At 40.5% G+C, this 22837-nt stretch overlaps 1 protein-coding gene across 7 annotated transcripts in view; it reads right to left on the reverse strand.

Moving 5' to 3' along the window:
* Positions 1-2294: 2294 nt before the first annotated feature.
* The window catches only part of mtss1lb (MTSS I-BAR domain containing 2b), a 73939-nt gene continuing 53396 nt past the window's right edge, over positions 2295-22837 (reverse strand). For 4 of the 7 annotated variants that reach the window (XM_069173919.1, XM_069173918.1, XM_069173922.1 and 1 more), the window contains 9 exons: positions 21053-21210; positions 19626-19733; positions 19435-19532; positions 17985-18261; positions 17678-17752; positions 14837-14992; positions 14073-14255; positions 12516-12681; positions 2295-11998 (listed from right to left, as the gene is read on the reverse strand). In XM_069173919.1, the coding sequence (XP_069030020.1) occupies positions 11115-11998; positions 12516-12681; positions 14073-14255; positions 14837-14992; positions 17678-17752; positions 17985-18261; positions 19435-19532; positions 19626-19733; positions 21053-21210 (2105 nt within the window). In that variant the 3' untranslated portion in view covers positions 2295-11114. The remainder of the gene's footprint in view (positions 11999-12515; positions 12682-14072; positions 14256-14836; positions 14993-17677; positions 17753-17984; positions 18262-19434; positions 19533-19625; positions 19734-21052; positions 21211-22837) is intronic. The other 3 variants (XM_069173921.1, XM_069173924.1, XM_069173920.1) reach the window with 2 other exon arrangements.

Consider the following 22837-nt stretch of genomic DNA (forward strand, 5'->3'; position numbering starts at 1 on the left):
ACGATCAACATTCACGAAAAAGATTTTGAAAATGAGCATGTTTTTGCAGTATTTCAAAGACCAGCATTAAATTAACTAAACAAAAATGTAATAAGTGCTATTGATATTTTGTTTGTCGTGTAATTACCTCATTTGCTGTTTTTCAGTTATTTGTTTTTGTTCAGTGAGAGAAGGGTTGGGTATTTGCGGTTGTTTGTTTGAATCCCAAAAAACTCAGATCTCAGAAAACAAAGTGCAAATAAATTCCTCGGATTTTGTTCCTACCGCCCACTGATAGGTCTCATTTTGCCTCAATTTCAAACACTTGGCAATCAACATACTTTTACAACATATACAATAACTTTAAAAAAAAATTACACACACACACACACACACACACACACACACACACACACACACACGCTAAAACAGCTCCTAACAATGACCGTTAGTTAATAATTAAGTCACATCATACAAAACGTTGTCATCCTGACTGGTTTTTACTTTATGTTCCTCAATGTAAATGAATGACAATTATCGGACACAACTTGGTTAACAAGCACTCGATATCTCTTGGGAATCTCAAAATGTCGTACTTTGCTCCAAACCTTGTCTGCCTAATCCACCTGTCTCAGCTGCAGGGTCACCGGTAGGTCAGTGCGTGATTCAGAGTGGGAGGGGGGGCTTCGGGCTCTGCTCCAAGACGTTCAGACCACGAGCTCGCATGGTGAGACGTTTAGGGAACATCTGTAAATTGGGGTACTGAACTGGGTTACACATGCATGATGTACACTTATTTATGTGTGATTCCTAATTTACCATTGACCTCACGCGGGCCGGTCAGGGACAGTCAAAGGGCCGGATGTGGCCCGCGGGCCGTAAAATGCCCAGGTCTGCTCTAAAGGGAGTTCTCAGTTCTCCCTGTATGGCTTCACATGTGCACACCAGCATCAACGATGCAACAAGAAGTTGTAACAGTATCAGGTCACTCAAAGTCCAAAGTCCATCCATCCTCACTGGATGATGACGAGGGAAGAGTGTATATGGCAGGTTTTCCAATACAGTCAATTATAGATGTCAGATCTCAGCGTAGACATCATATTATATGTTTCTACACTGTAAACTCTTATACTGATGCCTACTGAGTGGATGGACAGATATGGCATCTGTAGAATTTTTGTGGGAATTTTTCAGCATTTTCAGATTCGGGACAAACTCGAGACTTTTACAGCATCCATCAGCTTCCGGAAGTCGTAACTCCAGCTGTGATCTCACCAGCTGAACCTTTACCATGGAGAGCTTTGGGGAGGTTTTCTGGCATCCTGTGTCAAAAATCTTTTTTGTCTTGAAAGATCTTGGTTGAGGCAACTCTATGAGGTTTCCTCACCAACCTTAATTTCTCTTTGGACTTGAATCACATTTTGACCATCCTTCCAGTCAGAGCCCACACTGTCTCCACTTTGTCATTTTCATTTTTCGGTTCTGCTTTTAAATGATCTCTTTCATGAATGGAACACAAACTAATTCATAATTAGCCTTAAGGTTCACTTTTGTTTGCAGAGCTGTTGTTATCAAAAACCAACAATATCAAAGCAAAAACTGCTTTGAACTAAAACTGTAATATACTGTAGCTACACGGCCTCATGTTGCTGTGAAAATAAAATAAACAGACAAACAGTAACATTAACCTCGATAATTTTCATTCAGCATATTGTTATTAAAAAAAATACGATGAAACAATGTCTCATTTTGTTGACATTTTGACGCCAGGACATTGTTAAAGACCAACTTGAGGGAAAGAGTTGATTGTCTAATTTGAAAAAAAAAAAAAAATACAAATCAATACACAAGGTGTTTTATAGTCTTGAGTCTCACATGCTTACACACCATAGTGTTTTGAGCAAAAGGATTTTTTTCAAAGAAGAGGTTTTTTTAAACACAAATGGCTGTTTATTGAAGAAGTGGATGTTTTAATATCAACTGCAGATTGACTTTAAAATGAATATAGGTTGTGAGCATGTGAGTGTACTGTGCTCTAATGTGAGTTTTAATTGAAAATGAATGCTTTTTTACAATATCCACTTAAACTGAATGTGTAAAAATGATACAGTAACTCTGTCATGTGGAATCTGATTATTTTTATCGTACAGAATTTGCACAGTGAAAGCATCAGTTTCTCATAATTCTTTGGTTCACTGACTAACATCAACCTTTCTGCCTCTGAGTGGCCATTAGAATCACTTCTCCCTACCTACACTGAACTGTGTGGATAGTTGACCGTTTGTGTTGAATAAGATCCGCTTTACACAGCAGCACACAGTTTAAGTACAACTTTTATTAATACTGGAATCATCACAGTGCGTTTTGTTACATTAGCAGTGACTAAAGTTAACAAAAAAGGGATACATTTTACAAAAAGGAAGACAGAAAAGAAAACTTTATCCTCAGCGACAGAGGCGAAACAACCTTCAAAATCAATTCACAATAAATTAAAGAAAAAAGAGCTGAAGAGAGGGCAAGGAAGAAGAGAGAGAAAGACAAGACCAGGGTGCAAGAGATTGGTTTATACAGAAAGATGAAGCAGGTGCTGATTCTGTCACAACGGTATTCTTTGAACAAAACAAAAAAAAGCCCCATAGAAAATGTCTCAGCGGTGAGTTTTGTAGAGATTTCATTGGAGAGTTCAATGTCGGCTGTTGAGGAAGAAGAAGAAGAGAAAGAGAGCGAGCGAGAGCTGGAGTACAGACAGAAAGACATTCAATTTAGTTACAGTGAAGGTGGCACCAGGAGGCCACTCCGCCCGCTCTGCTCTGTATGGCTGTATGACAAAAAGTTGCAGGTTGTTACATCATGAGCCCCTAAAGGACTTAAGTGGACCCTCATGTCGCTTCCAAGAATCCACCTTAGTCATGTTTGCTTCAGACGAGCGTGTGGAAGTGTGTGTCTGTGTGTGTGTGTGTAGTTTTAGACAGCAGGAAGGATTGACAGATTGTGAGTGGGAGGTGGGAGGGAGGAACAGTAGGGGTCTTAACCACATGTCCTTGTGCAACACACACACATGCGCACACACATACAAAAAAGTCCATAATTCAATATAACTTGGGCAGATGGCTTCGAGAGTGGGTTGTATGTACGACAAATTCATGATTTTGGTCTGATCATAATTACACAACAACCTGTCAGCACTGTTTTTTTATTTTTATTATTATAATCAGGCAGATAAAGAACAACACATTGTCCATTTGATTTTTTTAAGTGAGTTACATTTAGGACATGGATGAAGTTTGTAGTGTATATTTGAATTGATCAGAAGTAATGAAGAAGTGGAAATCATCCAACTTCTTTTAAATCCCAGTGACCACGGAAACTGATATGTGTCTGATCAAGATGTTTTCGGACTGAGAGAAGTTCACTATGGCTGAATGTTTCATCATCGTCAATCATCAACTGGCAACCTGAGCTTATGTTGAACTCCAGTTTTAAATCTATTATGTCTCAACAACAAAATGATGAAATGTTGACTGTTGCCTGTCTTCTCCAACATTGTCTTTGTAGCAACAGAAGGAATATCTCAGTGGTTGGATAATAGCTGATACTGATGCAGTGAGTTTAGTTTGTACTGAAAATAATGTTATGCCTGATATATATATATATATATATATATATTTTGTAGCCACTGCAAAATGCATCAACTAAAAGCAGCCACAGAACATTGGAGTCAAAAGCAGAACTCTCACAGTGGCAATGCTGGTTGTTTAGATCATGTGGTAGAAAAGGACGTTGTGCCTTTCTTTTATGAAGAATATTATCACATGTTTAAGTTCACGCGTTTTGCCATCACAGCCTTACTTGGTCTGGTTTTACCACTGACTAATGTTTGCTGACGGCAGTGGTTTTAAACAGATGTTTCCATTTTAGTGATGACTACTTGAGTGTTTTCACTTTACCACTCTTCCCTCAGTGTGCTAATCTTACCCACATTTTAGCATTTACAATTATGCTTCAATTACCACTTGTAGTCACAGTGGCAACTCTTCAACTAGATCCTTTAGGCTTAATCTCCCTTCCAATGGAATTTTGTGTCAGACAGTTTAACTTAATTAAATTTCAATAGCGATATGTTTTAATTATTTACATGGAGGATTTTGATGGTTTTAAAAACTGGCAGGTTTATTGTGAAGGTAATGCGAGCTAAAAGGCTAACTACATGTTAAATTACTGCTCGCACTTGCATGTGGTGGGTTTCTTTGACAGGAGCTCACCGAGAGACCATCAAAGCAACATAAGCTGCTTTTGAGATGATGCCAAAAAGATGTCTCAAAAAGGCTGAAATTAATTCAAATGTAATCTAGCATTGACATGGAGAGTTAGACATCCATCTGTTCGCCTTGAAACCAGCTCGTCTTACTGTTTACACCTGGGAGACGTGTACCCCAGCTAACAATTCCAACACTTTGAACAGCGAACCCCAGACCCAGAGCGATACCACCCGCTGGGCATTACGACACACCCACATTTTGAACTGTTGCACACACGCATACTGACACAATTTACGGAGAGAGAGAGAGAGAAGGGGGAGGAGGAGAACGGAGGGGAGGCAGGCAGAGAGATAATTTACATATAAATATAGATAATAACAGAGCTGAGTGTGTATTCACTGTGGACTGTGATGCAAATAAAGACTTCATGAGAATTATTTTCATTAACTTTGATGGGCTGTGAGGCAAAGAGACAGACTGCAGCCAACAGGACTCCCATTATGACAAGTGTTGTTTTCTAATTTGTCGGCTCCGCGGCGTCCCTGGGTGGACTGATCAGTGAACGTGGATGGAGTTTAAGAAGTGCAAGGAAAGCAAGATGGAGAAAACAGAGAAGTGGAGAAGAAGAGGGATACACAGGTGTAAAACGTCTGGGTTTAGAGGGATACAAATTGCTTTCTCAAGTTGATTAAAGTGTGTTTAAAGGCAAACTCCATAATTGTTAAACTGGTTGTTTTCATACACCTCCGGGCTCTTCAGAATATGGTGTTATTGAGTGTTTACATCTCAATCATTCTGCAGTTAAATCATCAAAAAAAGTAACGTAACCATGATTTAATTAAAAGTTAAAGGAACAGTTCAACATTTTGTAAAAGTTATTAGGTTCCTTCCTTCCTGGAGTCTCTTATCAGTGAAGTTAGTCCCTGCGTTCCAAATCACATACTATGTCTTTTTACTTTTAGTACATACTGCAGCTACCCTTAAAAAGTATGTACTGTTGCATGTAGCATGTATACAATTGGGACATACTGCTTCATCATAAAAATGTGCCTTGACCTTTGACCCTCTTCATATCCGTTGCAATCCGTAGCGCAGCATTTGAAGTCAAATGAAAGATGATTCAATTTGCCTCCTTTTAAATCTTCTTCTTCTTCTGTTCCTCCTTCCTTTTTCAAGCAGAGTATTAGCGCCACCAACTGTCTCGGTGACTCAGTCGATGTGACGTATCTTTCGCCGCACAGAGGATTGTGGTTCAGAACAGCTTTAGTAGCATGGTGGCCTGCATAGATCGGATGTAGCAGGACATCCTGGTACTTTTGGCACACTACATTTAACATACTATGTATTGGCACATACTACATCTTTTTCAGGCATACTAAATAGTATGGTAGTACGGATACTGGACTGCAGGGAGTGTGTCTGGCCACAGTACGTCCCACTAAACCAGTACTTGTCATTTTTAAACCTCAAATTGTCTTTTGGTTTTTGATCAAACAATGTGTAATGATTGAACTTTAAAATTGTGGGTCGGTGGGATATTAACTTTGGACAAGGGTTTGGATTTCCCTCTGCTTTCAGGTTTTACACGAAGCTAAGCTAAACATCTGCTGGCTGTAGCTTCATATTGAATGTACAGACAGGGGAGTCGCATCAGTCTTTTTTTTTATCTAAGTCTCAGCAAGAAAGTGAACAACAGTATTCTCCAAGATGTCAAACTAATCTTTCAACAGTTAATAATCTATGTAAGGTCATATCAATCATAGGTAGACACCTCAAACTTTTGGGGCTATTTGGACAAATGTCAAAGTCATAATTGTTTTTATTTTTTTCAAGTATGCATACTGTATGTAACTACCATGAAAGAAATGCACTATGTTTCATGTGTGTATTAATAAAGATGTTGTCTAGCTCACACACAAGCACTGCTCAGCAACAAGACAGCTAATAGCAAAAGAAATTAAAATGTAGTAATACCACTGACAGTTCAGTTTTCAAGCTTTTGACCAAATTATGAAATTAATGTTAAAATGTCACTTTCTACAATGTTTGTTCTATTACAAGCTGCAGAACTGCGTGAGTTATCTCAGCTGTGAAAGAAAGGATTGTTGTGTGTGTGTATCCTATATATATATATGCATATGTGTGTTTGTGTGTATGCACGCATGCCTGCACGCATGTACAACTGTCTATGTGCCTGCAGAAGCCATCTTTACCCATTTGCCAGTAGGCCTACTTCTAAGCACATACACTCATAAAATGGACATATTGACACGGTAGCAGTTATTTCAGCTTGTTCAGACAGTTAGTTCAGTACACACTTAAATTAGCATGTTAAAAACATTATTGTTAGATTCTTTTTTGTGCTGTTACCTGGGTATTTTAAAGGAAAATAGCTTTGTTCTTTGTTTTTTTTTTTACACTCATCTCAGAAACATCCAGGAGCCGCTGAGGCTGTTGAAAGACAGGGAGTATGCAGTTTATTCTGTTCAGACTGTCTTGATCTCATTCAATATGAAAATCTTACAGCTTTTGATTCCTTGTCTGGTCCTGAGTTGTTATCCATCATTTGGAATTAAGCAGCAGCGTCTGTTCTGCAGGGCTTTATAAACCCTTTATTCAAGCAATAACATACTGTAGATAACTGGCAGTGAATTCAGTTGTTTTAATTTGCACTAACACACAAGCACATACACACTCAGACTAGTGGAATCGATAGCTGTAAGGGTTTCTAGACTTCAAATCAAAGCAGCGCAATGGGGAGTAGCTTTTAGATGGGGAACAGAAGCGTTCCATGGTGGGGAAAAAAAACAGCGGTATTTTCCTTTATGATACCCACAATGGATCATTGTGAATGTACATACATGCACACTACCCCTGTATTGCTTTCCTACTGTTTAAAGTGGAAACTTCATTCAGCTGTACAAGAACAAAGTTCTGACATTGCAATAGTTCAAGCAAATCAAACACGTACAGTCGGATGTCCCCCTTCACCTTGTAGTACATTCAGCATGTAGATTCATGTACAGTGTGACCTTGACAGGTGGTCTTCCTCAAACTCCTCAGATGAACACTTTCTCATTCAAAATATGTGTTTTTTTCTGACAATGGAGTCCAAGCCCACCGCTTACCCCTTCCACCCTCTCATCCAGTCAGATTCAGCAAACAGCATGCGACAGCACACATACAGTAGTTCCCCCTTAGACGCAAGCAATAACAAAGCCCCTGGGTTAAGCACTTCAACAAAAGAATGTGCTCACAGGGGTTGACAATGTTATTAAAATGCAAAACCCCCCCTCTCCGTCTTTTCGAATTAAATGATCCTTATGTTCTCTTTAAACAGCCACAAATGTGTCTGAAGCAATTCCCTAAAAATTAATAAATATGTTGAGAAAAAGAGCATGTAAGAGAACTGATGTCACTGGCTATTTTCAGGTCACTGCTAGAAGAGCGTACAGACATGTTGATGAAGAGTTCACTAGCCTACAGATCAACAGCCAAACAGGGACACACTCACTCTCGGCCCACGCATCCTACATCCATATGTTACACAGCTTAGTAGTTTGTGTTACAATTGGAGGTTTTTCTTCTTTGTACATTAATTAAAAGTAAGACTAAATATTCAAACAGTACTGTAGAAGGAAATAAAACAAACTGAATATTTCATGTAGTATTTTCTGACAAACCTTCATACCAAATCTGTGCGCCTGATTCTTTTTTACAAGTACAGCACATACAGTACATATTGTATGAACAGGCAGTGAAATGCTCATCCCATACATCGTTTTCTCTACGTCTCAACTTCAGAAATCTGATTTCAAACTAGCTTCACCTTTTCTTGCATGGACATGTTCATAAATAATCCTTTCATACGGCCGTGTCCTGAGCTGAACCGGTTATCTGCACTGAACTGAGTTGGGCTGAGCTGTTGGAGCCTGCTGATTTTGTTTGTTTGCTTGTTTGTTTTTTATAGACAGTAGTGTTGTGTTCACACCATAATAAATGAATGAACCTGGTTAGTGTCAATACATTGATTTTCTAAATAGATGAAGGTCTAAATACTTTTTTTTTTTTAGTTTTCAGCTCATTCGTCAGCAGCGTTAGGCGAGTTACTTAAAAAACTGTGATCAATTATTCATCCCACATTTCTCTATGGTAGTTAGTTACAGTACTTGTTACCGTCCTTTATGTATCTGGCCAGGCTTCAACAAAGGGGCTTTTCAACAACTTCAAAGGCTGCACAGCCACACATCACATCTTCTCCAGAAGTCCAGTCTCCAACTGAAGGCTTGAGCAAAGGTAAAGCTTCCAGAAGGTAGCTCGCAGCTAAGAAGATGTGATAAGACAAGTTTAGATTCACCAAAAGGTGCAAAAAAAAACAGTTTACACCCTCTATCTCTGCACCAAGCTGTCTGTCAAGTGTCCATCAAACTGCACAAAGACTGCAAACACATTAACTCCCAAACGGTTGATTAGCAACTGCAACATAATTGGTTAATTTATTCTTTGCTGAAAAACTAAAGCTTTCCTAAACAATGTATCACTGCCCAACACTGCAAGCCACCAAATAGACATGTTCCCCCAAGTTTTGAATTGTTTGTTTGCTGTCTTTGCTGATTTTGTTGCATGATGTCATTTTAAATGAAACGCAAGATATAATGTGGGACAAAAGACTCTTGCTCTGCTATGTTCAAGGCTTCTATTACCTTGCCTATATTGCAAAAATATTCTGTATTTATAGGTGAGACAATACTTTTAGATGAGCTGGTGTGCTGCTATTTGCACAAGCGTGAGTGAAGATTACTTTGTCATGTACAGTAATTTTAGATACCGGGATATACAGCCAAACAGCTTTCAATGTAACATGAAACCAAATTATAAAAAGACATATTTATCACTTGCTGCGTAGCTACAAGAGCTATTTTTTTGTTCTACCTTTATTTATCCAGATTTTGAAATCTCTGCCTCCATCTAATACGATAGAGGTGACGTTAATTCCTTTTGTTGCACTCACAGTATTAAAAAACTATATTTATGCACTTCACCAGTGATATGTTTACTATAAACTTGTCTTTAAGCCATAGAATGTGCTTAACAGTTTGTGTAGGTATTTTTCCACAGTAGAAAATAGTTATATTGGTAAGAGGCAAACAGAGATATCTTAACCCGGACAGATGAAACTAAAAGAATGTGCATGGCTGCTGAAAAAATAAGCTGTGCATCTATTTAAAAGTAGTCTGACCTATATGTACAGTGTATTTTTGTGTGCTCAGTTGTTCAAATACCAGTGCAACCACACCATAACAGCTTCAATGCTTTTCACAATCCACAGCAGGCGATGGTTTGTACAGCCCTGACACCCAGTCCATTCTCAGATAAATATGTTGCTCTACTTCCTTATTCCATCCTTCATTTGACCAATCACTCCATTTCTACCAGCCTTAATCACTTCCTCTTTGTCTTTCCTGTCTTCTTCTTTCACAAATTAAATAATTTCCTCAAGACACAGTCTTATGCAGCCACCTGTCTCACTTTCACTCCTGCTATCATACAGTATGACTACAGCAACACCTACTGGCTATTGTACATACTCTACCCCCTATCAAAGTGCTTACAGTTTTCCTTTTTTTTTTCAAATTTCTGTAATCCATTTCATTCACCAGAAAGAGACAGGGACAGAGAGAGACACACGCCAAAACCGGCTAGGCATGAATTCACAGTTGATGTGTAATTTAGCATTCCTGATGATTGCCTGAATGTGACAAAGGAGAACCTACAATCCTCCATTGATCCGCTTCTTCGAAACAAGAAAATAAAACACATTTATTGCTCCATTTCTGATTTAACATTTTCTCTCTGGTTCTAGAAAATATATATGAATATATCTATACGCCTGGATTACGTCTCGTAACTTCTCGTACAGTGGTAACAAGGTAAAGGACATCACAATATAAACAAGAAAATACACGCACAACACACAGGAGAAAAGCCCTGCCCTCATTGGGTAACCAGCTGTCCTGCAGCAGAGCTCTACCCACCCCCCTCGCACACACACACACACAATCAATCACATGTACCCGCACACACATTTTACATTTGCCCACATGCATACACATGGATGCACGCACACGTTATGCAGAGAGAGAGAGAGGGGAAGGGGGACTAGCACGGTTCAATGCCAACACTATTTTTTTTTAAAGATTCTTTTACATTAGGATGAACCAGAGAAGCCCTCTGGCTTGTTAGCTCCCCGTGCTAATACCAAAGCTTCAGTTCAGTGGGACAATAAGTACAGTGTGTTGCTGCTTGAAACAGCCTGGGTTCAAATCCAGCTGGTCACATCTGACCCCCCCTCTCTCCCCTTGCCCCCCCACCAGGTCGCCCTCAGTCATCAGTTTTTCATCTGGGATCAGACAGTCGGGTTAGTTGGAGAGGAAGATAGGGAAGGGTGTAAGTTGGCAAACAGAACAGAACCCAGTGTTTCTCTCTTTCTTTGCTTCTTTTTTTTTTTTTAATGTTTTTCCTGCGAGTCTTTCCATCCCTGGTTGAGGGTGTATAGAAGACAAACATGCGTCCAACACACACAAGTTATAGTGGCCTGCTAGGAGCCTGTCAATATTCAGTATTTAACTTATTTGTCAGCATGGGTTAACATTATTAATGTTAATATTATCATAATATTATATATCATTTACTCTAATGGTGTCTTGAAACATATTTTTTGTGTATGTTTTTGTTTTCATTCATCTTCTGTTATATTATAGCTTTCCCTACATGGTTACGTTTTTTGTGTATGTACTAGGTGGTTGGGTTTCACCACACCAACACCTCACTCCCTATTGGCTGACAAGCATCATCCTCTTCCTGCTTCCTGTCCAATCACAATATGCGTGGAGCTGAGCGGTCGTTGGAGACGGTTTTGCGAAGGCGAACTCCTCTCCTGATGGTGGTCAGCATGTCGCCGGACCCGTCTCCTCCCCCCTCTGTCCCTGTCTGAGAGTCAGTGGGGCCAGTCGGTGGAGGGGTGGGATCATCCGGGAGGGCGGGGAAAGGAAACTGCCCCTCCCCGAGGGCGTGCGCACTGGCTACCAACTCGCCAATCTTCTCCACGAGGCTGTGCCGATTGGCCGCAATCATCTGATCCTCCTCCGATCCGGCTCTGGAGGCTGTTCCCATGGCGAGGCCTCCGTGCTGCTGGGCGTAGACCTCTAATGCTGCCCCCGACCCCCAGGCAGTGTTAGGCAGGCTGAGGCGCTTCGGTGATGCCTTCACGTAATCAAGCGCTCCCTGTGCATCCTCAACTCCGGCAAAGAACACGCATTCCTCGCTACCCACACGGACGGGCACGCCACCTGCATGCCCCCCACCCACATATCCACCTGCACCAGGTGAATGTGAGTCTCCGGGAACGGTGGGTGTCTTGACAGGCACGATGGGTGGTCGGATGGGGATGGGCCCCGCGTTGGACAATGTGCGTCTCACTCCCGGTTTGGTAGATGGGGTTCGGCGGATGGTGGCAGTACCAGGAGTCCCCGCTCCACCTCCTCCGGCTCCGCCAGGCTGTCCAGGTATCCCATGACCCCCCGGACCAAGAACTCCACTGGGCAGTCCGGCCGTGCTGGCTGGCCTCTTGGTCTGGATCATGCGCCGGTAATTCTGTGCAATGTTGGAGTGGCGAGGAATCGTGGAGGACTTGTCAAACTCTGTCTGTCCGTCAGGACCTTCGGCATCGCCGTTCACTGAGTAGCAGTCATAATCTGAACCTAATGTGAGGAAAAAACATATAATTACAAATTTACTAAGTGATTGAGAACAAATTGGCATAAAGAAGCATCACAAAGAAAAGAGAGTAACGACAATGTGCTGTGGTTGCATTGTTGGATTAACTGCTATAACAGTATTTGGGTAGAGTAAGTGAGAGCCAGCACATCTACACAGGAACACTTTTAATATTTTTTGATTTTATTTTCATCGTCATTTTCCAACTGCTGTCAAGGAAACAGTCAGAATACATCAATCATGAACTGCAGCTGCTGCCTAGATGATTATATTGATAATTCACTGCATCTGATTTTGATAACACTGCACCCTAAAGGCAGTTGTTCGAGTAGAAGTGATACTACAAAAACATCACGATACCTTCCCTTAACAGGATGCTTCTCCTGAGATATATCCAAAAATAAAATGATGAATGCGTCCAGATGAAATCTAATAAATGTGGGCGCCCTGGAGTGAACGAGGATAAAAGCTCCGATAGAGCGAAGCGGATAACAGTTTTACCTTGTGAAGGGATGGTGTCCTCGGAGCAGGACGGGGTTGTGGTCTCTGTGCTATATCCACTGGAGTACTGCAGGGAGTCTCTGTTGCTTTTCTGCTGCTCCATACTCAGTCCCCTGGTCAGCACCATGGCCAGGTCACTGGCTGCTGGAGAAATCTCCTCTCCATGCTGAGGACAAAGACGTAAAAGCTGCATTGGAATGATGCTTGATCGCTCTTTCTTTTTTCTTTTTTTTTTACTTTTTTGTTAATTATATGTGGGATATGAAAAGAGTTTTATGAGCTCCACAAATAACTATCAGCAGCTTCGCACGATGATGTACATCAGCGCTTAGATGTGAGTGTTTAAACATCATGCTCTCAAGTTGTGGAGACACCATCAGCTTTTCTAATACATTATTATTATATATTTAGTGATCACACGTTATATATTTACATATGATTATATTTCATTTTTTATTGTAATAATGTGGGATAATGCTTGCTATATTGAGACCGGGGGAAACACAAATGCTTATGAAAAGACCAAAGGAGAATTTCTTTAAAATTGGACGCTGTCACAGCTCCAATGACAGAATATATTATTTCCACATTGCCAGCTTTGAATTACATGCTGGCAACATCTATTGTTGCAAATTAAAAAGTCATGGAAAATAAAAAGGTGTTTGGGCACAAACGGCACCACTATGTTTTGGCTGGATTGTGCATCCCATTTATTTTGGGTGAACTTGCTTTTTGTCTTGAAAAACATTTTGATGTGATAGCTTCAAAGAGAATACAAAATACCATCATTCAGGTAAACAAAACACACAAAGAACTGTACATAAAAACACACTACTTTTTGAATTCATCAGAATATTTTATGTGGTTATGTTACTGGATGTGATGTTTTAACCCTCTTTTACCTCTTTTAAAATTTAATATCATCATGTATGCCATCATTTTGTATAAGTAGGGTGTTTCCTCTCGTAGTTAGCAGAGTTATTATGTAATTCTTTCTTTGCTAAACCTCCTCTTAGTTCGCTCCTATGTGATTGCATGTGTGTGTTGGGCTCACATTTACAAAGGCGTGTGGATTTAGAACTGTGGAATAAGAGTTCTTATCATTTTAGGTTTATGTGGGTTAAGACAACCTGGGAGGCAGACCTGCACTGATATATATATATATATATATATATACACAAAGTTGTGATATATTAGCCCATATTTATTCAAGATATTTTGATACTGTCCACCATAGGGCCTGAAAATGTTTTCATCTATGTCACACCTACCTGTTGATGAGGGTGCACTGTTCTTCTCTGAGAGCAGAAGCACTCAAGTTTATATTATTTTTCTTTACTGACTTAGTATTATTTGGCAGATGAGATGAGTTACATCCCCAGCTTATCAAACGTATTCAATAATAATTGGAAAATGTATTGCTCTTGTAGTAACTGACCACAAAGACTACCATAGCGTAGCGTGAGCCATACTTAACACACAGAATGTTCATGCATCGCTGTACGCTCCAAACAATTTGCTGTGTTCAGCCTTCTTGTCAGCATCACCGGGCGTTACCTTGGCAGCGATGGTAGCTGGTGTCATCCTGGATCTGGACCCGTCGTCAGAGTGCGATGGCCCGGCGTATCCCTGGGAGCTCGGTGACGCCTCGTTCTCCCGCAGCCTATCGAGAGGTTCCTTTCTCCTCTGAACCGCCGCTGCAGCCACGGGCTGCTCATACTGACCTGCTTTGGACCAATCCTGAAGAGGTGAGTGGAATTAATAAACAGGAAGAAGTCGGAGGAATTAGCACAAGACTCGTCCACTATCCAGCAGTTTGAAGCCCTTCATCTGAGTGCAGAGAGAGGGGGGCCTTTATAGGTGGGTTGATTCTGGGTGCTTGGAGGAGTGTGTGTAAGTCAGTGTGTGTGGGCGGGGGCCTTTGTGAGCGTTTGAACATGTATATGTTGATGACTTTGACCCTGCTTAGTTTTGGACAATCACCAGTTGGTAGATTGCAAAACCAGTCAGACAGGGAAAGATAAAATAAAATAAAATAAAATAAAATAAAATAAAATAAATAAAATAAAATAAAATAAAATAAAATAAAATAAAATAAAATAAAATAAAATAAAATAAAATAAAAAAAATTAAATTAAACATTCATGCACACACAGCAAGTGGGGATGAACATTTGAGGGAAACAACACAATGTGGTTATGTATGAGTTAATCAGATGGTGAAAATTAAAATAAAATAAAACTGATGTATGAACTGGAACTTATTAAACAGGAACAGGAAGAAGGTGCAACTGAAGAAATGGAAGCGGATGGAGAACAAACCTTCCACATAGGAACCTTTGATGTGGGAGAAGAGGAGCTGGATCCAGGGGGGCGGTTATAGGGTGGGGACGCAGGAACAGGAAGAATGACAGAGAGAGGCCTGGTGGAGCCAGAGTGAGAGAGAGCGGGGCGGAAGGTAGCGAAGGACGAGCCAAACTGCGGGACGAGAGACAGTCATGTCATCAGAGAGTGAAACAGAGAGAGAGAGAGAGGCAGCCAGCTGTGGGACCACTGGGCCAAACACATGAGAGGAAAAGCCACACACACACACACACACACACACACACACACACACACACACACACACACACACACACACACACACACACACACACACACACACACCAAGTTCTCAGTGTGAAACTGAAGAGGAGAAACACACAAGTATCTAAAGACACTGCTGCCCATGCATCACAATGACTACATGAGTAATTAGTGTAAGATCGAAGTCAGTACATCTAGAAGGCCTAAATTGAACAGCTACGTTATGTTAGAAAGATCATGGGGATGAGTTAAAGAAGACCCAATCATACATTTCAAATTTAGCTTGATATGATTTTATAGGTGCAACCCAGTATCAACATGGACAGCCATGTGGGAAAAAGAGGTTCAATTCTAGGAGGTGAAAATGTTTTTGTTGAATTGTTTTTTGTTTCCTAACCCCAACCATGTTTTTTGTCAAACCCCAACCACGTGTTTTAGCGAAACGTTTCCTTTTCCTGTAAATCACATGGCTCTACGCATGCAGCAGGTTTCATTTCCGTACACTACAGGAAAACTGTAACTGTCACACCTAGACTGGCCAAAGCATGGCAATCCCACGTTTGAATGTAGTGGATCGGCGTGTCTATTTCAAATGTTGCCGTGATGGTTGTTCAGTGTAGTGATTCTGCATCATTGTAACGCAGAATATAGCCAGTAGCTCTTTTACACTATTTTATGATAACCTTGTTTTGTCTCTCTTTCTTTGCCATTAATTAAGCCATTAATGAACAAGCTCCAACATGAACAAGAACACTTTGGTCTCAGACTGCAGGCTTACTTGTGGTTCCTAGTAGGTGTAGAATATATATATATATATATTTATATATATATCATACACAGCGTATAAATAAACAATATATCAGGCTACCGCCATGGTGTTTGTGCAAGATTTTGTGATGGTAACCAGTGGAAGTGGAGCACACAATCCATCTCGACAATGTACAGTATGTCACTCAAATTAGAAATAGATCACAGATGGCTGTGTTCACAGCAAATGAAAGGAAAGCCAGTTATATATGCAAGCTGTCCTGGATAACAGCTGCTGTTTAAATTTAGAGATGAATATTTACTTTGCTCTGGGAGCATCATTTTTATAATTGTGCTTCTTCTGCAAACAGATGCGCGCATTCGTCAAAGACTGTGTGATGAAAGAGAAAGAGATGAGCTCACAAACACAAATAAAAGGAAACTCTGGTTTTGGAGATATTTATGAGGGTGCGCTTCCACCAGTTAAAGTGCCAAAAAAAAGTATAGAAAAAGCATTCCAAGCGTAGTTGTTGACCTGATCTGAGTTGGTGAACAGCGGAAGGTGTAAGTGTTGTAAATCTTTAACAAATACTACATTTTCTACTGAACTGAGCAGGTGGTTTATGTTCCGGATGATACAACTTTACTCCATGTGCCTGCAAAACATAGATCGCTCTGAGACTTTCTTACTAAATACGTTTGATGAAATGCATTAATTCAACCGACTCCTCATATTTAAGGTGTATTTTCCTCACTGTTCTCTTGTTTAGTGAATTAATGGGGTTTGATTGGATGTTGCTTGATGCTTCTTTCCTGGATATCCCATTATGTCCACAGAGAGCTGCTGCTGTCGGCTCTGTTGCAGGCTTGCCTTACTGTTTTCTTGCTATTACAAATTCTCACGCTGTTTTCAGAAATCCATGAAACTCTTGCTGCTACGTCAGTGAATGCAACTTCATTACAAACAGCATGTGTTACAATCATCATTATTATATTGTTATTTTAACAAAAGCTCCATTTGACCAGAAATTACATTTTGTTTTAGTTCTTTACTGCCTCCAAAAAGCAGTTCTGGGAATGAAATGAAAAATGTTTAGAAATGTAAAAGTTATTTAATAAAGTCTCAATCTTAAAATAATGGATTTATGAAACCACAGAATGAAACTTCAGATAAACGAGCAAACTTACTGCAAAACATAGAATATAAAACTATCAGTGGGTTTAAACCCCCAGACGGACACTGATAGATGGAGGAATGAAAACAACTGAGCTGGCATTAACCTTCAGGCACACAGTGAGGCTGCAACACATCTGACTTTCTCATTTTAATTGATACATTTCTCTTTTTTCTGTTGTTTTGATGACAGTCTTGTACTTGGACACACCTTAAAGCAAGAGGGCCAAATCGAAACTTAAGAATAAAATAGGAGTTTTGGACGAATGGACTAATTTGCTTCACAGCATTAGCATCAAAGACTGACCAGGTTAAATACGAGCCTGCTGTATAACATGTTTCTCTGTAGCTTCCATTATACTTGTAAATAAAAACCAATTTCATCCAGATGGTTTTAACATACAAATGATTAAGATAATATCAACAATTGATGAAAAGCGACTTTACAATTTAGTATGTTGTATTTATTATCCAAAAAACATTAAATAAAATATAAAACGCATTGATTACAGGATTAATTGATAACAAAATGGACCTCTTCTTTTCTTTTTCTTTTTTATTTCTTTCACACTTTTATTCTTTTTTAATAATAATTAATTTGGTTTTATATTGGTGTCATAGTGTTAAGGACTATATGTAGGAATAATAATACTTACAGTAGTGGGGGAGCTGCATTCACTGACTGACTGGCATGTTTCTGAGGCCTCTGACGATGCTGAGCTGGATGATTTCTACAGCAAAAAAAAACAAAAAAAACATTTTGTTTCGATTTGGCAAAAACTCATCAAAAGTCAAGACAAACATACAGTATGTGCATTGCACACTTGTCCAAATACAAATTAAATATATATTTTTTTCTTTTTTCGCAGAGCCAACTAAAAAGGCTTGCGAATGGACACTAACATTTTAACCACTTAACAACATCCAGATTGTGTACATACATGTACAGTGAGGCAGTTGTACCTGGCTAGTGATGTCTGAGGGCATAGGTGAGGGAGGCTTGGAGTAGATGTTAGCATCCTGGGACACGAAGCCCGAGTCATGGGAGGAGACGCTGCTGAGGCGGTGGGCGGCGATGCCCCCTGGTGGCAGAGGCTGGTGCGGCAGGCTGCTGCGGTAGCGATAGGAGGAGGAGGAGGAGGAGGAGGTGGGTGAGTGGGGCTGGGAGCCTCCACCAATACCACCACTGCCACCTCCCCCTGATGAACGGGAGGCACTACTGTGGGCGCTGTTCACACTGCTGCGAGGGGGAGGGAGGGAGATGTAGAGGAGCAGGGGGAGGGCAGAGGGATGGAGGCGTGAGGAATGTGAAGGTAGGATGAAGGTGATGATTCCCAGTGTGGAGTGAAGGCAGCGTTTAGGGAGAGACAGCGTGATTACAGGGAATGAGTCAAAGTGATGGTTAGATTCAGGGATAGGCAGTTCAAATAAAATTGATAAGATATGAGGAGTTGGTTATTAATGAAGAGGATTAGTTGATGATTTGAGGAGGCATTGGGAGATTTAGTGGTCGTTTTACATGATGGGTTGAAGTTCAGGAGGAGTTCACAGCAAGTTGTCGGTTCATCAGGTTAGTGAAAACCCACAATGCGATGATGCAGTAAAGTCACACACAAGTCACAGTTAAAAGTGGAGAGACCCCGAAAATTAAAGGAAACCAGGTAAGCAACCACGCAGCAGGACAGAAAGAGGGCAAATCACATGACAGCACGTAAACAAGACACAGGAAGTAGAAGAAAGACGAGTGGAGAAAGATTAAAGTTCAGAGAATGGAGGTCGGACGGAGGGAGGGGGAGGGAGGGAGGGAGGTGGAGGAGGGGGGAGAAAAGGGCAGGAGGGGACGTCAGAGAGTGTGTAAAATTGTGAGAATCCAGGGCACGCACACACACACACACACACACACACACACACACACACACACACACACACACACACACACACACACACACAATAAACAGGCTGTGAAGTTGCATGCTTTACATGCACACACTGACAGAAACTGGCTTATACACATACATTACACACAGTGCATTTTTTAAGACAAAGAACCACATAAATTAGTGTTTAGTTTACAGTATTCTTCTATTGATTTTGTTATTCCTAAACTCTGATTTCAAACATCCATCCGCAGCCTAATGAAGCACAGATTGTAAGTAAAACTCTATTATTTATGCCAAAATTCTATATGTTCAGTGCTGTTTTTCTGAAGGTTGTGGTTCAATATCCACAGATTCTACTGAACTGAAGATGACTGGACAAACAGTAATGATGGACAAACATATACACAGAAGGACCAGCAGTCACAGTGGAACATGAACATCAAGGACAGCTCCTCTTTCTTAGTATATGTATCACTGGTATAAAGTGCTTGTTATGTCTTCGTGTACATGTGTGTATTTGTGTGTGTGAGTACCTGCACATGCTGCTCTTGCGTGAGCCGGAGCTGCTGGGGGATGATGGAGGGGTCTGATAGGACCAGCTGTAGTCTGACCCCTTCAGATCCTTGATCACCTGAGAGACACGAGAAGGCGCTAGATACATGTTCTACTGCATTTGTGGCTTTCTTTATGTATTCCACGAGCTGAGTGTGTGCATGCTCTTCACCTGTTCACTAGCAGGGGGCAGTTTGTGAGGATCGGTTGTCAGCACAGTGAGGTCATCAATGATGGCCTGGAGGTGTGTGATCTCGCCCAGCATGGCGATCTCTCCATTCTAAACAACAAGATAGAAACAGTCAATTGTTCTGCTGACCTCCCCATTCGATCACTATATGTTGTCTAATTTCACCTCTAAGTCTATTGCTGTGTTCCAAGTGACATACTTCTCTTATACCATAACAAATAGTGCTCTTAAGTGTTCGGACTCTTACTTGTGTAGTGCAGTAATTTTGACAGTGTTATTTCAAACCGCGCATTGTCTTTCCGCACTGACCGGAAATAACCTCAGCATGCAAAAGCATAACCAACAAAAACAACTAAACCTTTAATCATTCTACCCAAACATTTAAAAAAAAAAAAAAAAAAAAAAAAAAAAAAAAATGTATGGCCTCTGTTTAACACACTCAATAAACACACTGATTATTCTGTCCAGCAGCAGCAGGGATACAATTCTTTACTCCGGTGGTCCGTCCCCTTCATCTACGTAGCACAAGAAGGCAACCGTTTAGGGTGAAAAGTGCTCAGCGTTTTACATTTCTCTTTTGGACCATTTTGGACCGTTTGTAGAGCACTGCATGTTTCTGTACTTGACAGTGTGAACGCGCTTATGCACCCAAAATAGTGAGTGTTAGTACACAAGTACGCCATTTGGAACACAGCATAAGTCAATGCAGAGTTTCAGATGAGCCACAACAACGGCAACACACTTAAAAACATTGAACACAGTGAAGTTAGTGCTGTAATCACCAAATGCAATTTTAATAATTCTTGAACTGTCATTTATGGAGCCCAAGATATTTTTATGTTACATAATAAAACCCCAAATTGCATACATTTCAGAAAAAAAGGAGAGCGGTTCTCTTGATTGTATTTATGTACAAAGAATAAGACCACTTTGACAATGACAAACTACCTCCTTTCATGTTTTTTTCATAATACTTATTAATGACAAATAAATGACTTATAGTGAATAACATAATATTCTGGGCTTCAATTTTTCTTAAATATAGGAGTGTGACATGACCAGTGTGTGAAGTGTATTTGCAACATTATGCTAGAGAGAGAACTGATAGAACTGATACCTTATGGGACTAACAAAAAAAATAGAAAATACAGCTGCTATAATATTGCACAAAACCTAGTATTCCTTACTGGTCAGGTTCAGCTCATGGGGTAGAATTCATTTCAGCTTTGCGATGCACTTCATGACACCCAGCAGGTGGACGAGCAACATTTTATGTTGGTTACTGTCGGTAATGGTCGGTAATGTTTTGGTCTGATTAACCTTTTTCAGCAACAACATGGTTACACTGTGCAGCAGGTCAGCAATTCTTTGGCCCCTTGTCTAATCACATTCTCCTCCTCTGTCCTCACCACAACAGGCTTAAGGAAGCCAATGAAGGTGCAGAAGCGACCCCTCTCCTCCACCAGGGCACGGCGCACCGCCTGCTTCTCCATCTCCTCCATCAACAGGCACATGTCGGTCACATCCTGCATGGCGCTGTCCAGCTGGGGCTGCAGGTCCCCTCGCCCTGGGACAGGAAGGGTACAGAGGTGGTGAGAGAAATGTAAGAGAAGATATAGAAAAGAGTTAGACAGGCAGGTAGAAGTTTCCACCAGAGTAGGTGGATGAAAAGGCAAGAAGAAAGAGAGATGGAGGTGCAGAAAAAGTGTTTGTGGGCATTGAGGCGATGTGGTCTGATGATATTTAACTCCACCAGCATTTACTTTCTATAAAACACTGTTCAAACAATCAGTAAGCAGCAACACTTTGTTCAATGTTTTAGCTCTGCTTCAATATGTATTTATCTATTTGCATTTTAATGTATGTGGCAACATGTGTCACAGTTTACAGTTTAGTTGTTACTCTTCTACGGTCTCTCTTTGCAATAAACTAAGACTTAGACTAAAAGTATGCATAAAAAGCAGATCACGATGTGTGAGGGTGTCAGTCCACACCCAACATGATTACAGGACAGAGCCAAAACACAAATAATGTGTTTCTGTCTTAAAAACAGAACAGATCACACGATGACAAGAGGTGAGACAGTCGGTTCATAAGGGTGGTTTTGGAGATCTGAATCCTATCTACTATGTAGAGAAAAACACATGAAATGCAATGAATAGAAAGCAAGACACGAAATGCATCTTTGTAGTGTTACAGCATGCAAAAAAGTCTGTGAAGATGTCAGCATTATCCGGGAGCGAGAGGGAGGAAAGGGAGCGTGAGAGTCGAGTCAGAGCCTGAGGTGTCACTACAAAGCTAATAGTAGCAGCTACAAAAGTCATGCAGGAGTCAAGGAAGAAGTTACATTACATCATGCACTGTCGGGAGTTAAAGGAACTATGGAAGTTACTATAGAGGCTGAACTCCATCACCTGGAGCTTATTGAGTAGCTGTTATGTTGCAGCTAGTTTTCTAAAAAGTCATGGTCGCAGATTTAATACTTTTCAATGGAGAAAAAAATGACAAAAACAAGTTTTACACCTATTAGATGACCTCCAGTCAGGGATTATGACAGAAAAGGCTGTTCTCAGGAATTGTGTGGGTGCAATAAATGGAGCTGTTGTGTTATTGTCTGATTGTTCGTAGAGTGATTTCTATTACAATCAAGGTTGGATTACCCACTGGGCAAAGTGTGCAACAATTCGTCCTGCTCAAAAGCACCTATGTAAAATCATTTTGTGAGTTTATGTAACACAAAAACACATTTTACTCTTTAAATGTAAAATGTTAATAATTACCAAACATTCCTCCACATCTTGTGTGACAAAATTAGATTCATCAGTTACTTCAAGCACGTCTTTAATCTCTGAGTAACTGTCATCAAAACCCTTCAGCATCAAACACAGTGCTGCAAACATAATGAAACATCTTTATCTTGCGCATAAAATGAGGCTAAACGCTGGATTTCTAATGACTGTATCAGCTTTTCATCAGTTCTGACACCAGAGACGTTGATACCAGAGATTGTTAAAAACACATATTTTTAAGACTAGTATGAACTGGAGGGCTTCACTGTGAAAAATGAGGGAATACGACGGGTTGTGATAAAGTCCTCGGGCCTCTGAAGACCCAACACACAGTATGTGTTTCATAGTTAAACTAAAATGGTGGCAGCCTTAAAATAACACCTGCATTGTTTCCTGATGTTGAGA

Source organism: Embiotoca jacksoni, unplaced genomic scaffold (assembly GCF_022577435.1).
Source record: "Embiotoca jacksoni isolate LCO1_2020_lvr unplaced genomic scaffold, fEmbJac1.0.p SCAF_6, whole genome shotgun sequence".
Lineage (NCBI taxonomy): Eukaryota > Metazoa > Chordata > Actinopteri > Embiotocidae > Embiotoca > Embiotoca jacksoni.